This window comes from Sceloporus undulatus, chromosome 5, assembly GCF_019175285.1.
Source record: "Sceloporus undulatus isolate JIND9_A2432 ecotype Alabama chromosome 5, SceUnd_v1.1, whole genome shotgun sequence".
NCBI classification, from domain to species: domain Eukaryota; kingdom Metazoa; phylum Chordata; class Lepidosauria; order Squamata; family Phrynosomatidae; genus Sceloporus; species Sceloporus undulatus.
In genome coordinates this window covers 51,472,613-51,488,581 of record NC_056526.1, presented here as the reverse complement: position 1 = coordinate 51,488,581, position 15,969 = coordinate 51,472,613, and the positions used below count along the sequence as shown (strand labels likewise).

The following is a 15,969-nucleotide window of genomic DNA, read 5'->3' as shown; positions in this document are numbered from 1 at the left end:
GCACCTGGTTTTCCATTCAAGTACTAAGCAGGGCTTCCAAGACGAAACAGGATCTGGTGTCTTTAGGGTATTTAGGCTGTGACTGTTTTAGGATACCCTTCCCTTTAAAAAGACCTATTGAAGACTAAATACCCTAAAAACACCAGATCCTTGGAAGCTAAGCAGGATCAGCTCTGGTTAATACTTGGACGGGATATCACCAACAAATATAAGGTTCTACAGGCTATATTCCAGAAGAAGGAACTGGCTAAATGACCTCTATGAAATTCATAAGGTTGCCATAAGTAAATAGGCAACTTGGGCTGAATCTGCTTTGCAGAAATAATATACAGTTTGACACTGCTTTAACTGCCATCAGATAAACCTACTACTGAATAGTATTATACTCCTTTCCAAATTTTCACTGACATATAAGGAAGAGCAAAACACAGACTCTGGACCATAATCACCAGCACTGAACAGGTAACAAAATATAGTCAGCCCTCTGTATCCACGGATTTTTTATCCACAGATTCAAGCATCCACAGTTTGAAAATATTTTAAAAATATATAAATTCTTAAAAGTAAACCTTCATTTTGCTATTTTATATAAGTGATACCATTTTACTACACCATTGCTCAAACCCCACTGTACTTAAGCTTAAACATTCTTCTTATGTAAACCCAATTAACATCAATTATATTATTTGAGAACCATCATGGCATAGTAGTTTAAATGTTGGACTGTGACTCTGGAGACCAGGGTTTGATGCCCACTCAGCTATGAACCCCACTTGGTGACCTTGAGCAAGTTACATGCTCTCAGCCTCAGGGGAAGGAAATGGTAAACCTCCTCTGAACAAATCTTGCCAAGAAAACCTAATGATAGGTTTGCCTTAGGGTTGCTGTAAATTGGAAACGACTTGAAGGCACGCAACATACACACATGTGCACACAGTGGAATATTTGGACCATGATGCTGTACATTTCTCCTACCTACTTCAGAGACACATTTTCTCTCTTTTGAGAGTACTTAACAGATTGGTAAAAAGTCTTCATAAGCTGTTCAGATGCTTGTTTCCAAGGAAAATCTGGTCTTTCCTTTCTCTCAGCTAGCATATAGTACCAACGAAACTGATGTTTGTTCATATCTCTCTTTGATGTTCTCTTCTGTCATAGTTATACAATCTGGTCTGTGTATGCACATGTACACACACACACACACACACCAAAAAATAAAAATAGAAAGATTTGAGCTAAACACAAGAGTGTGTGTGTGTGTGTGTGTGTGTGTGTGTGTGTGTGTAGAGAGAGAGAGAGAGAGAGAGAGAGCAAGAACACTGCTGGACAGTTGGGTTTCAGGCCTACAAACAGCACCAGGATAAATAAACTAGCACCAGTGGTGGTCATTATTAGAGGAATATAGTGTGTCCTTGTTATCTGTAGAGGTTTGGTTCCAGGATCCTCTTTGAATAACAAAATCTGTGAATGCTCAAGTCCCATTGAATATAATGGCATAGCAAAACGCTGTCCCTTATACAAAATGGAAAATCAAGGTTTGCTATTTGGAATTTATACTTTTTTTGAATATTTTCAAGCCATGGATGATTGAATACATGGATAAAAAATCCATAAGGAGGGCAGACTGTTTATCTGTTCTAGATTCAGTTTGTGATGTTTCTTTTTGATATTCCAAAGAACACATACTCCCACAATTTTTATGCATGAAAAACAAAGCAAAAGAACTTCAACAAGTGAGAGAAAAAACCCTGAATTGCCTTACATTATGGTCTGACTCCTTCCTGTGACATAATTCCCCTTCCTCCATTTGGTGGAGAAGACTTCAGGTTTGCTTTCTTGTCCCCTGCTGCACTTTTCTCTGGACAACTATGAAGAAGCACTGGGCTCTTGTGAAAAGATAAGCTCCTGTCTCTTGACCTTCTGTCACAGCTTTCCAATTGTTGGCTAATTTGCAGGGGTTAAGAATGAGCAGACTGATTACTGAAGGACTTAGTCCTTCCATTTCCTGGAGGACGGGTTTCCATTGGGCTTCCACCAGGGACAGTTCAATCTAATGCCTGCTTAATTAAAAGTAAAACCAGATATGTTACTATGCAGATCATATCTTAAGCATTCTCCTTATCTCTAGATGAAGAGTGATTATACAGTATATAAAATGCAGTGTGACATAATATAATATAAAGCTGCAGAAGCTGATGTATTTATTCAGTTCTCCCCGTGACTCACTACCCTACCAAACTGCCTGGCTGACTTGCATTTTGGCTTGTGATAACACAGTCAGTTGCACCAATTTTCAGCTTGTTTTCTTATCTGTATCTTATGTCTATTAACTTTGTCCCTCCTACGTACAGTGTCTTGTTATTAACACTGCCATTCCTTCCCAACCCAAATGAAAATATATAGAGAAGTAAGGAGAAATGTCTGGTGTCTTCAACATCAGTTCTACCAAAAAGAACTACAGTGAAAGACTAGGGCCCTTTACACTACACAATTATAGCACTATAAATCCACTTTAACAGCCATGGCTTCATCCCATTGAATCCTGAGATTTGCAGATTAGGGAGGATTATTTAGAGTTCTCAGCCAGAGAGCTCTCGTGTCTCATTAAATTACAAACCACAGGTTTCAATACAATGTAGCCAAGGCAGTTAAAGTGGAATCATAGTGCTATAATTGTGTAGTGTGAAAAGGCCCCGACAGCCTAAAATGAACATAAGTATGATACGAGACATTAGAATGTGCTCACTCTCCCCTAAGGTTCTAACCATGTCCTTCCAATCCATAAACAAAAGTGATGGCAATGTACTGCAACTTCTCCCACCACACACTATACCAGCATCTCCCAATGAATCCACTGCAGTAGATCCACTGCATAGAGTGCCTCCGCCCTATGTCTGTGGATATTTTTATTGGATCAAGGGCTTTTAGGCACTGTATAAAACAGCCTCACAAAGTCAAGATTCAAATATCAGATCTAAGAGTACCATAAAAAACTATCCAACAAAACAAAATAATCAAAAATCTAACAGTTACATTTCTAAAGATAAAAATCAGCAACCAATTTACTCTGTGCATATGATTCTAGTTATTGGAGTCTGGCTTTAAGAAAATTAGCCATTTTTTCTCTCCAGGTGACTGCAAAATTACTTGAGTTATGAATTATGAAAACCAGAAAATGGGACCAATTGTACCTTGCAATTTACTAAGAATGGCTCGTTAAATTATCAGTCATAAAATTACATATGCATTTATACAAAATATAATTTGGTTAACAATGTATTCACTGACTCAAAACACCCTGTGAAAACCAAGCATTGCCACCCTAAGTATTTTGACAGTAAAGCAACAATGATAAGAATCTAGAATATAATTTTTGAAGTCTAGAACCCAAAGTTTTATATACTACACACAAACATAAACTGAGAGCAATAGAAATTTCCAAAGTATATAGTATCATTTGCCCATAATGGCCTTCTACGGTCTACATAGAGCAGGTCTGTCATTATATATTAGCACAAATATGTATACTTTCAGTGTCTGCTTACATACTAACAAAACTTTGTTGTTATGTTGTTAGCTGCCCTCAAGTGGACTTTGACTCATGGCAATCCTGTGAGTGAGACATCTCCAAGATTCCCTGTCCTCAACTCCCTGCTCAGGTCCTGTAGGCTCAGGCTCATGACCTCCCTGATCCGGTTTAACCATCTGGTGTTTGGTCTTCCTCTCTTTCTACTTTCCCAGCATCATTGTCTTTTCTAATGATTCATGCTGTCTCATAATGTGATCAAAGTACAATAGTCTCACTTTGGTCATCTTGGCTTCCAGGGAGAAGTCCGGCTTGATTTGTTCTAGGACCCATTTGTTTGTCTTATTGCCTATCCACAGTATCTTTGGTACTCATCTTCAGCACCATATCTCAAATTATGTGGTAACTAATGTTGTAATATTGTAATTGTTTTTAACTCTGTTGCAATCCCGCCTCGATCCATCGGGAGAGGTTGGAAGATATAAATAAAAACAATTATTATTATTATTATTATTATTAGAGTTGATTTTCCTTCTATCAGCTTTCTTTGCTGTCTAACTCTTGCATCCATACATTGTGATGGGGAATACAATGGCTTTGTTTATGCTCACTTTAGTGTTCAGAGTTATATCTTTACTCTTTAGGATCTTATCTAGTTCTTTCATAGCTGCCCCTTCCTATTCCTAGCCTTCGTCTGATTTCATGACTGCAGTCTCCGTTCTAATCTATATTTGATCCAAGGTATGGGAATTCTTTGACTGTTTCAATTTTTTCATTGTCTATGAAGAATTCTTGTAGCTCCTCCGTGGTAATTACTTTTGTTTTCTTAATGTTTAGCATTAAGCCTACCTTTGCACTTTCCTTCTTGACCCTTTTCAGTAGTAGTTCCATGTCCTTCATGGTTTCTGCTAGTAGTATTGTGTGGTCTGCATATCTTAGGTTGTTAATGTTCCTTCCTCCGATCTTCATTCCTCCTGTCTCTGATTCTAAGTCTGCTGCACAAACAATGTTTTCTGCATACAGATTGGATAAATGGGGTGATAATATGCAACCTTATCATATCCCTTTGCTGACTGGGAACCATTCTGTTTTTCCATATTCTGTTCTAACAGCAGCCTCTTGTCTAGAGTAAAGATTAGGCATCAAGTCTTATCAGATGTTGTGGTACTCCCATTCATCTAAGAGCAAGCTTACTAATTACTGCATATAACTTTTTGGCAATCAACTGTATTTATTTCCCATATCAAATACAGATAATTTATGTTATCTGAATAAATCTAAAATGGAAGATTTCTTCAGCGTAGAAGAAACTTTCCTCAGAGGAGCCAGATTAGTCCCTTATATACCAACAGCATAATTGTTTTCCATCACATACTATTGTTATAAAAGGGGTTTGATGCTACCCTAAATTCCAGCTTTCAATCAAAGACTTCCAGATGATGGTTTTATATATTTCCATCCATTTATAGTGTTGTTCAAAAATGTTGTATGTTTTCTTTTTTGAAACAACTTTGCTTTTAAACATTTGTAATTAAATGGTTTTTAATCTGATTTCTTTGCTATTTAGAGGGTTCCTACTGGTTGGATCTTGATTTTATAAAAAGTAACATTTTTAAAGCTTTTATTAGTCAGATAATCTCACACAGCTCAGCTCTGCCAACCTCTGCCTCCACACCAACATCACTGGGTACAAATGATCTCAGTGGTATAACACGCACATACTTCATTCATCACTGACTAAAATAGCAAATGTCTTAACTTTATAACTGCACAAAAGATTTCCAACAAATTGATGAAAGGCACACTGCACTGGAAACCTACATTTTAAAAAATATGTTCTGGCTTCAGAAAGGTAACTTTAAGACGCCACTCCAAGAGAGTACAGAAACCAAAGATCTCCAGTTTTTAAACTGCTGTACAGGCTTTTTTATTTTCATTTTTATGAAATTTAGTCAGCCTGTACCCCTCAAAGCAGGCACTCTATATATTTCATATTAATAGGTTAAATACAATAAATTTTATAAATAGTATTATTTTCTTATTTTAAATTTATAATTATGTAAAAAGAAGTGCTGTAGTTAAAGTGGAACTGGCAAAAGCACCTGTGAATATTCCTTGCCTAAGAAAACTCTGTGAAATTCACAGAGTTGCTATAAGTCAACTGGCAACTTGAAGTCATACACACACATTATACAGTAAATAGCGAATGGTCTCTGAATTGCTAAAAATGAAGGCTGAACCATCTCATAGCCTGCATTCACTGCAAGCTTACATGAGTGGGAGGAATCTAACATACGGCTTCTGTAAAACACTGTTCAGGATTCATTGAGAGGAAGACTTAGAGTCTTAGAAAACATTGTACAAAATGCACTCAGCCAATTTGCTTCTCGCCTAACATATCTAAGAGCAGTTGGTTCCTGGATTTCTCTGTCTGTGTCAAAATATTTTTTCAGATTGCATCTGCACTTCAGAAATAATCCAGGTTGACATCACTTTAAACTGCCATGGCTCAATACTATGGAATTCTGGGGACTGGCAGTTTTCTGAGATATTTAGCTTTTTCTGTCAGAGAGCTCTGGTACCACAACAAACTGCAGTTCTCAGAAATCCATAGCACTGGGCCATGGCAATTAAACAACCTGGATTATTTCTGCAGTGCAGATGCAGCCTGAGAATGTTTTGCACCTTACTTTTATAAAGTTTTTATTTATATTATTCCTAAACCAGGCAAACCTCTCCATATAATACAAGCTGCAATATTGGATCGTTGATGTGTTTGTGTGCCTTACAGTTGTTTCCAACATATTGCGACCCTAAGGCAAACCTATTACATAGTTTTCTAGACAAGTTTCTTCAGAGGAGATTTGACGTTGGGAGCATGTGACTTGCCTAAGATCAGCCAGTGGGTTTCATGGCTGAGAGGGAATTGAACTCTGGTCCCCAAAGTTGTAGTCTAGCACTCAAACCAAAACACCACACTGCTTCCCACATTTTCTTTACTCAGCCATTATACTGTACAACCAGTTCCATAGACCACCCCAAAAGGGCTGGCTGGAGCCACCCGTTTTTGCTCCCAAGGGAACCCGCAGCAGCCAAACTACGCGGGCTCCCTCTTCACCAAAAAGAACCCACTAAAGGTGGGTTCTTCTTGGCCCGTGTGGGCACCGCCACCAATGAGCCATTAGCACACTGTGGCATGTCAATGATGCAAGCACAGCACCCTGACATACGGACATGGCACCGCGCTTGCGTCATCATGGCGGCCTCCATAGGGATGGGAGGCCGCCATGATGGCGGCGTATGTATGGACTAGGGTTTGGGAGTGTGCGTTTGGTGCGCACTCCCGAACCCTAGAATCGGCACCAACACGCTGCTTCCCACCCGTCTGTCTCGGGCCATCGTTTTGTTGTTATTTTGTTATGTTCTTAATGTATTTTTAATTTATAAACATTTTCTTTACATGTATAAATTAAAAATACCTTCAGAATACAACAAAACTATAAAAAAAACACCACCCAAAACCCCAAAAAAACTATGGCACTGCTTGTACAGTATAGTGTGTGAACTGCATCACACCAGGGAGTGAGTGGTATCACCATGCACTCTGTGCATGTGTGTATTCACAATGCTAGTTGCACCATTCATCTGTCAAATTAACTCAGACTATGTTTCCTACATGCAAAACTGAGGGGGAATGTCATCTGTTCTTGATATTCATGATTTACAGTATGTTCTATTTCCCTGACGTAAATCTAATTACCAAAAAAACCCTTGTTATGGAAGTAGTCTGCCTGTAAGGAATACAAGATTTCCACAGTAGGTCTGATGAATTCTTGAAATTCATTATCTCCCCATCAATATCTCATAGGTCAGAAAATGTAAAATAATAATAATAATATCAAAGTCCTACAGGGATTGTTTATATGTCCTTCAGTAGTTTTCCCAATGATCTTCTAACTAGCTTGGCAGTTTACCTTTGCAACTGACTTCAAGAGCATTTAGACCATGAAACTAACTTGCCCAAGGCTGTGAAATGAGCATCACAGCATAGGGAGATATGAGCAATGAAACCCAACACTCTAGTCATCCCCCATGCTTCCCTTGCACATGTGAGAAAATGTTTTCCTGCAGTTTTGTTTGGTTGTTTTTCCTTTGGTGAAAGGGATGCATAACTGTTACCTTGTTTCTTGTGTGGTATGTACCCCTCTTTCTACCAGGGAGAGCTTTAAACATCAGAGTATCTCCTTTGGAGCTTCCTATAAGCAGAATTTGGCAGAGTTATTTATTACTATCATAATTCCCCCAGCCACCCTGGACAACAGCTTTCTCAACATTTGGGAGTAACTTTCTCAGCTTCAGTATCAGTGTTAAACCACTTTATTTTGCCCATCTGTTCCACAAAGATGTTACACAAACAGCCTTCTTCATGCGAATGGGATTCTCTTCCCTGGCAAATCCCCCGAATCTACTTCTCAAGGTCCCCTAAGCCTCCAAAGCAGATTCAGGAGGCATGCAAACACTATGAAGGATGAGGTGCAATCCATCAACAAATACTACAATTAATTCACTAGGTGAGGAGGGATGGCCGGGGTTCAAATCATTCAATGAATTAGGGCCTGAAACAGCTGGGCCAAATAAGGCAGCTTCTGGCTGCTTTGGGGGCATGGTGTTTAGATGATGCATGGCCTTCAAATGGTTGGAAGCCATGCTGAGGCTGCACAATGGCGGCAATAGCCGGTGCTTTTAGGACTGGATTTAATCCATTTCCGCAAGTTGCTAGATTGGGACCATGGTAGCAGCCCACCGTGGTCTGGGCCCGATTGGGTCAGAGTGGCCAGAAGCCACTCTTGAGCTGCCTTCTTCAACCCCATGTTTCACAAGAATTTCCATGAAGACATTTTTGCAGGGGTGGGAGAAAGTGCATTGCTTTAAGTGGGACTGCATTTAGATTCAATGCAAAACTGAATGCAGTCTGCGCAGCTGGTTATATGTTAATATCATTTTGAACACGCATCTATATGCATAAAAACCACCTGCCGCTGAATGACTTATAAGACTGTTTTCTATCTCTATGGAAATTCTTGTATATTTCAGGACGTACAAATGTCCTCCTATATATCCATAGAAAGATTTGCAGATCTAGAAGGAAGCGTATCACGCAATGCTTAATACATCCAGAGCCAGAAAACATAAGCTCACATGTGGTGGGTTTCTGCATATTTACAGCTCAATGAAATCAGCATGCATTCTCTTATTGGTTTCTTCAAACTCTCTGTACAAAATACAAGATTGTCGTGACATTTCAAAAGAGAATATGTAAAGTGTTAAATGTTAAATGAATATTTGTCAGAAATGTAAAGTACTATACATTACAATTATAGTGTTCTAGATATTTGTCATTGGAGCGTCAGTGGACTTTCCTGTGTAAACTGATCTGGATTGAGAATGAACGGCTTCATTTAAAGTACACCAGCTCTCTCAGAAAACCCCCCGGAAGAAGAATGAAGGCATTTTCATCCTCTTTCTACAATGGCATTAGTAAGATCTATAAGTAAAGCACAACCACACTGATTTAATTCCTTTATGATGCTTTTCCATGATAGGAAGCAATACCAAGCAACCACTAGGTGGCGCTCAGACTCAGGGGATGATTAAAGTGGCAGAAAAGGAGGACATTGGGAACAAAAGGTGTCCAAATCTGAACAGACACAATAATAAACAAACAACCCCCCTCCCTCCCCCAAAATTAATCACTACTCTAATGTTCATAAAGCGAGATAAATGTCTCAGTCCTTAGGGAAAAGTTTAAAATTTCACCACTAGGAACTAAATTGAACTCATATGCACACACGTTTATTCACTTTATTTACTATGCCACCTTTCTCCCTTAAAAAAGGGGACCCAAAACAAAACGCCTTACAATTTATATTTATAAATGTTATAAAGTGTTTTCAATTTATTAAAATGTATAAAAAATAATTATGTATAAAATGTATAAAGTGTTTTTAATTTTTAAAAATTTATTTAAAAATTATATTTATAAAATTTTAAAATTTATAGCGTTTTTATTAAAATTTATAAAAATTATATTTATAAAATGTATACATTTATAATGTTTTTAATTTATTAAAATTTATAAAAAAACTTAATTTATAAAATTAATAAATGTATTAAATGTTTTTAATTTATTAGAATTTATAAAAAAATGATATCTGTGTAAAATGTAGAAAGTGTTTCTAAAGCCTGGTCCTCCATTCCTTTCCCCGCCCTTCGAGGACTCTCCAGTCCAAAGCCTTCTTCCTACAATGAGAACCAGCCCCACAGTCAGCCCCGCCTCCCTCAGACCTGCCAGTCAAGGGCCAACCACGCCCACAACGGCCTCGGTTGCCCATAAAGCTTCCCCCGATGAGAACCACTGAGACGCCTCAGCCTCGCCTTTCTGAGCCCCGCCTCCTTCAGACCTGCCAGTCAACGACTCTAGCCACGCCCACAACGGTCGCGGTTGCAGACCTGCCACTCAACAACGAGCCACGCCCACAACGGCCGCGTTTGCCGTAAAGCAGGCGCGCGCACACACTGTCGTACTACCGGAAACGACGTCACGTTTTGCGCCCCTGGGAAGGCAGCGTGGGAAACCCCGTCCTTCCTTTCTTACTTCCTTTCTTCGACTGCTCTCTCTGACGGTCGGGTGAGTTTCTGCGGGGCTCCCGCTCCTCTGCTCCACTTCCGCCGCTGTAGCTGGTTGCTAACCGCCCTTTTCTCCCTCTCTGTGTGTCTCTCAGGCGCCATGCCGGCTAAGGGACCCCTCCAGAGCGTGCAGGTCTTCGGCAGGAAGGTGAGGCTCTGCGTGGCTCCTCCTGGGAACGAGGCCTCCGCGCGTGGCCCGGTTTCAAAGCTTACGGAGGCGCTTTGGCCACAATTTCAAAGCACTCACTTTAAATATGAACCACCTCTTGATTCACGGAGAGATCTTTGAACGTTAACGAATGGCAGTTTGACGCCACTTTAAGTGGCATCCTGGGATTTTTAGCGTTACAAGGTCTTTAGCCTTAAACTACAAATCCCAGGGTTTAGTAGGATGGAGCCATGGCAGTTTCTTCAGTGTAGGTTCACCCCTGTTTTCTCTCCTTCCTCACCATGAATATCCATTTGCTCCCCATCCCTTTCTTCCATTCACACAGGCATCACCTCCATTGCTAGTAGTCTCTGTGTGAGAGGTTTATTTCCATGCTGGGATGTTTCCCCCCCTGCGTTGCCTCCTCTGGACATACCCCATCCATGCATCAAGTCATTCGGTCCTTTAGGGTCTTGTCAAAGATGTACAGTCTGAATATACACATTTTTATATAGATCTAATGGCATGTAAACCTACACAGTACAACTGCAGAACAAGGTATCCAGATAAAATACAACATCCACAATATAATATAAAGCGAACTGACAGCTGTATGTAATCAAAATATATACGTTTATGAATTATCCTAAACCTTTTGTCTATTAAACATAACTTTTTCCCTTGAAGCAAATTTGTAGCTGAATGTAGTACACGACATGCCATATAATACCATGTATGTCATATATAGTAGTACTATGTACATATATACTGTATAGCACATAGTACCATGTATGCCATCTAGTACATGGGACCATGAATCCCATTTTGATTCAAAGGGATATACAGGAAGGTGGGGTATAAATTCCTTAAATAACGTAGTAGGAAAAGAGGATAGGAGTTGGTGGAACGTGTGAATGGAAGAATGCTTTTTGAAACTCAAGGCAAATCTAATCGGCGTTCAAAGTGGTTGAAAAGCTAGAACTGTACAGTGCATGATTTAAAATACTTGTATGGATGTTACATTACTGACTCTTAAAACACATTTGGTTTTAGAAAACTGCTACTGCAGTAGCTCACTGCAAAAGAGGAAATGGCCTCATTAAGGTGAATGGAAGACCTCTGGAAATGATAGAGCCCAGAACCTTGCAGTATAAAGTAAGTTGGTGCTTACACTTTAGGAACATGAAATCAGATTTCATGTTGTATACTTGCAATGGATGACTACCTACTGCTTTTACCTATTTGATTATGTTGCTGAAATAGGCCTGGTTCCACATGGAAGGGGAACTGCTACGTTAAGTGCTCTTAAATTCATTTTGAGCTGCTATTTGGATAGTAATCTACCCATCCAAGCATGCATAATAATTTTAAAGCTGGGATAATACTGTGCATCAGATCATATACACTGTAGTACACAAAAGCACATATTAAATAGACATGCATACAATATTTTTGTTGATATTGGACTTGATAAACAAGTACTGTACTTTACACATACAGTCAGCCCTCTTTATCCATGGATTCAAGCATCCACAGCTTGAAAATATTTTTAAAAACATATAAATTCCAATTAGCGAGACTTGATTGATTTTGCCATTTTATATAAGGGGCACCATTTTCTTTCCATTGCATTTACTGGGACTTGAGCATCCACAGATTTTGGTATCTTTGGGAGGTCCTGAACCAAACCTCAGCGGATACCAAGGGCTCACTGTTGTTTGACTCTATGTTTTATTACACGGAAACCCCAGTTCCCATAGATGCCACTGTGCTGGTACTAATTAGAGGACTGCCCCAGGATGATAATATTGTGTTGTGCAAAAAGAGACAATACATATATAGCAAACATACCTCTTAGTGTTGCCAAGTATTGTTTTTCATTGCAAGAGTACAGGGCTGTCCCTTTAGCAGTAGGTCAGTTATGTTCTTTGAAAACTACTGTAGTAAGAGTCTGTAAAGACTTCCAAAGCAAATAGCCCCAGCTAGAGTAAGCCTGCTGAATCGGTGGAGTTTGCATAAATGTTAAGGCACTGTTTAACATTTAAATCAGTGGCTCTACTGTAGCTGGAACAACCTGACTTTGAAGGCAAATAGTAAAATCCAAATTGTATGCAAGGAGACAGAAGCAGAAAGAATCCTTGAATGTTTATTTAGCTGTAACTTAGGCTGCTGACTGATGTTATTGTAGTGTAGTGAAGAAGTAAAACTAAAGTTTCTGGGGAAGTCTGATAGAAAATAGTTATCTGCTGTCATTTACTATTGACAGTGATACGTGGCAAAAACAGACTAAATTAGTAATAGTTAAGCTGAATATTTAAATATTGTCTAATGCATGTTTTCTTAGAGGTAAGGTTTTGGTTTTTTTAATATTCAAATGAGCCTACTCCCTAGTAAGTTTGCTTAGGATTGAAAGTAGTGAGATTTCTGAGTAAGCATCCAAATAGTTGCACTGTTAATAGTCTATTCAATCTTATATACTTAACAGAATACAACAAAACCCACTAAACAATGATACTTTATAGGGACAACTAGAAAGCACAAAATACATCATGCATGTTTTCAAAGTTTCTCTGGCTTCTTTAACAGGCAAAGATATTAGAAATTGTACAAGAGTTGTCATGCAATTATAACTAAAATGTTCTTTCTTTAGCTGCTTGAACCAGTTCTTCTTTTGGGCAAGGAGCGTTTTGCAGGAGTTGACATCAGAGTCCGTGTGAAGGGTGGTGGTCACGTCGCGCAGATATATGGTATGGTTTCTATGAGTGACTTAGTTTATTTCAATTGGAAAGGATGGGAATTTGCATATATTAGCTAATTTCAAAACATTCATATTTGCATTTTTTTGTATAAAACACTTAATACTTTTATTATTTGTCATTTGAACTTGCCTGTTTGCTTGGATACTTCCTGTGAATTGGGGTTGGGAAAATTCTGCATCTGGGCCACAACAGTTTTTTTAAAAATCACGATATGAAACAGAAATTGACTAATTGTTTTTAAAAATGGGTTTGGTCCCTGAGGGAAATTAAAACATTTGGTGAAATTGGGGTTTTGGGAGAACATTTTGCTCCATTTTTTTTTATCTTCTATGATTGGATGCCATTTTGGGAGAAATAAATACATTAGTATGGCTCCCCAACCCCTAGCAGTTGCCCACTCCATTAATAGTTGAATGCAGATAGGTGTGCATTCATGCTTGTGCTTTTTCAGAGTTCTGAACTAGCTTCCAAAGCCTTACAGCTGGATTCCCAGCCTAGGCTTTGTCTCATCACCTTTTCCTCTTCTATTTTTCTTTCCACCACAGCAATTCGACAATCCATTTCCAAAGCATTGGTGGCATATTACCAGAAATGTAAGTTGATTTTTGAGTTTTATCTTTAAAATGCTTAACCCAAGATGTATAGAGTACCAGTTCATTATCCATAACTCAGTGCTCATTCTATATTTTTTCTGCTATGCTTAGTACCAAATTTTTTCCCTCGCTAATGCAAGTGAAAGTTTTGAGGTCTAACAGGAGTTCTTTTGTTTCTCAAGATGTAGATGAAGCTTCCAAGAAAGAGATAAAGGATATCCTCATCCAGTATGATAGGACTCTTTTGGTTGCTGATCCTCGTCGTTGCGAGTCCAAGAAGTTTGGTGGACCTGGTGCTCGTGCACGTTACCAGAAGTCTTACCGTTAAAAGAAAATTATGCATTTTGCTCTTTAAATAAAGATGGAGGAAATTTCATTTCTATGTTCTGTTTGTCTGAAATTTATGATTCAATTCTCTGTGCATGTCTGGGTTTTTAAGAGCAACAGTAATTGGCTTGTCAATTTAAGAGATACAACTTTAGTGTAAAACTAAGACTAGTGTCTTTCTACTTGTGATGGGTAGAGCTATAGTCACTGAAGTGGTAGCAATCATTTATACGAAATGGTAGCCATCTCTCCATTTATATTCTGGAGTCTCCCTTTCTCAGCTGGTGGAATTGGTCTTGGCAGTGATATTGTTGCTCCTTTCCCCCAGCTTGTTCATTTTCTCTGTGTGAAGGAACATTGCTTAATTGCTGTGTGTGAAGGAACTTTTCTTAGTTCATTTCTCATGGACCGAACACCACTTTCTGAGTTCTGTTCTGCCAGACTTCGCAGTGACTACAGTCAGACCTTTGCATCCACAGGGGATCTGCTCTGATTCCCCCCCTCTCCCATGGGATACAAAAACAAAACACAGAACCTTAAGTCTGATTTTCCCTGATAGTAGTGTGATGTGCACATTATGCACTCACCACCATTGAGTGGCAAGCCTGCAGATAGTGAGGCCCCACTGTACTATCAACTGTGATATCCTGGGCTTCTTGGGTGGAACTTGGAGGGACTGTTTTACAGTAGTTCTAGTTCAAGGAAGGGTACACTCAACACCCTAGATATCAGTCTGGTACTCAGAGGTGTTTTGTCCACTATTCTGTTTCACAAGAATAGAGGGCATGCTTATCAAAATTTTAGATGACGCCAAATTAAGAGGGATAGCTAATATCCCAGAGGACATGATCAAAAATCAAAATGTCAATAGATTAGAAAGCTGGAGTAAAACTAATGAATTTGAACATGGAGAAATGTAAGGTATTACACTTGGGCAGAAGAAAATGAAATGCATCGATATAGGAATGGGGATACCTGACTTTACAATAGTACATGTAAAAGGAATCTAGTAATCCTAGTAGACTACAAGTTATGCATAAGTAAACAGTGATGCAGCAGCTAAAAAAACCAATATGATTCTAGGCTGCATCAAGAGATGTATAGTGTCTAAACTGAGGGAAGTAATAGTACCACTCTATTCTTTACTTTGGTCAGGCCTTACCTGGAATACTGCATCTGGTTTGGGGCACTACAATTCAAAAAAGATGACAAATTGGGAGTGTGTCCAGAGGAGGGCAACCAGAATGGTGAAAGAGCTGGAAACCATGTCCTATCAGGATTGACTTGGGGAGCTGGGTTATGTTTAGCCTGGAGAAGAGATGGTTAAGAGGTGATATGATAGCCATGTTTAAATACGTGAATGTATGTCAAACTGAAGTTGGAGCAAGTTTGTTTTCTGCAACTCCAGAGAATAGCACCCAGAGTGATGGATTCAAGCTACAGGAAAAGAGATTCCACCTCAACTTTAGGAAGAACTTCCTGACAGCTGTTCAGCAGTGGAACATGCTGCCTTGGAGCATGATGGAGTCTCCTTTGGAGGTTTTTAAGCAAAGGCTGGATGGCCATCTGTCTGGTGTGCTTTGATTGTGTATTCCTGCATGATGGGGTTGGACTCAATGGCCTTGTGGTCTCTTCCAGTTCTATCTATCCATGACATCTTTGGGAGAGGAGGTCTGGAGATTTGGAGTTTGGTTCATCAGTACTGAACTTTGTTTCTCCTCTCTATCTAGCTCCAAGTAAGCTATTTTGGTACTAAAACAGTTTATGTTGTCAGAAATTGATAAGACTCGATGAGAGTGTTCCAGAAACTGATGAGACTTGAAGCATGAACGGACTGACGCTTAATCCAGATAAGACATAGTTATTGTACTCCTGATCACTTGGAAGGCAGATGTAAATTCCTAGGCTGGATAGGAATACATTCCAAAA

At 39.1% G+C, this 15,969-nt stretch overlaps 1 protein-coding gene across 1 annotated transcript; it reads left to right on the top strand.

Moving 5' to 3' along the window:
- Positions 1-10,114: 10,114 nt before the first annotated feature.
- RPS16 (ribosomal protein S16) lies at positions 10,115-14,095 on the top strand. Its single transcript, XM_042470602.1, has 6 exons — positions 10,115-10,214; positions 10,309-10,361; positions 11,415-11,516; positions 13,012-13,108; positions 13,666-13,713; positions 13,896-14,095. The coding sequence occupies exons 2-6, from the start codon at positions 10,314-10,316 to the stop codon at positions 14,039-14,041; spliced, it is 441 nt and encodes a 146-aa protein (XP_042326536.1). The 5' UTR covers positions 10,115-10,214; positions 10,309-10,313; the 3' UTR covers positions 14,042-14,095.
- Positions 14,096-15,969: the final 1,874 nt, after the last annotated feature.

Excerpts from the sequence above, each read along its gene's own strand:
- RPS16 (XM_042470602.1), top strand. The coding sequence starts at position 10,314 with ATGCCGGCTAAGGGACCCCTCCAGAGCGTGCAGGTCTTCGGCAGGAAG. Across the intron at positions 10,362-11,414 it reads TGCAGGTCTTCGGCAGGAAG|AAAACTGCTACTGCAGTAGC; the intron begins GTGAGGCTCTGC and ends ATTTGGTTTTAG. Across the intron at positions 11,517-13,011 it reads CCAGAACCTTGCAGTATAAA|CTGCTTGAACCAGTTCTTCT; the intron begins GTAAGTTGGTGC and ends TTCTTTCTTTAG.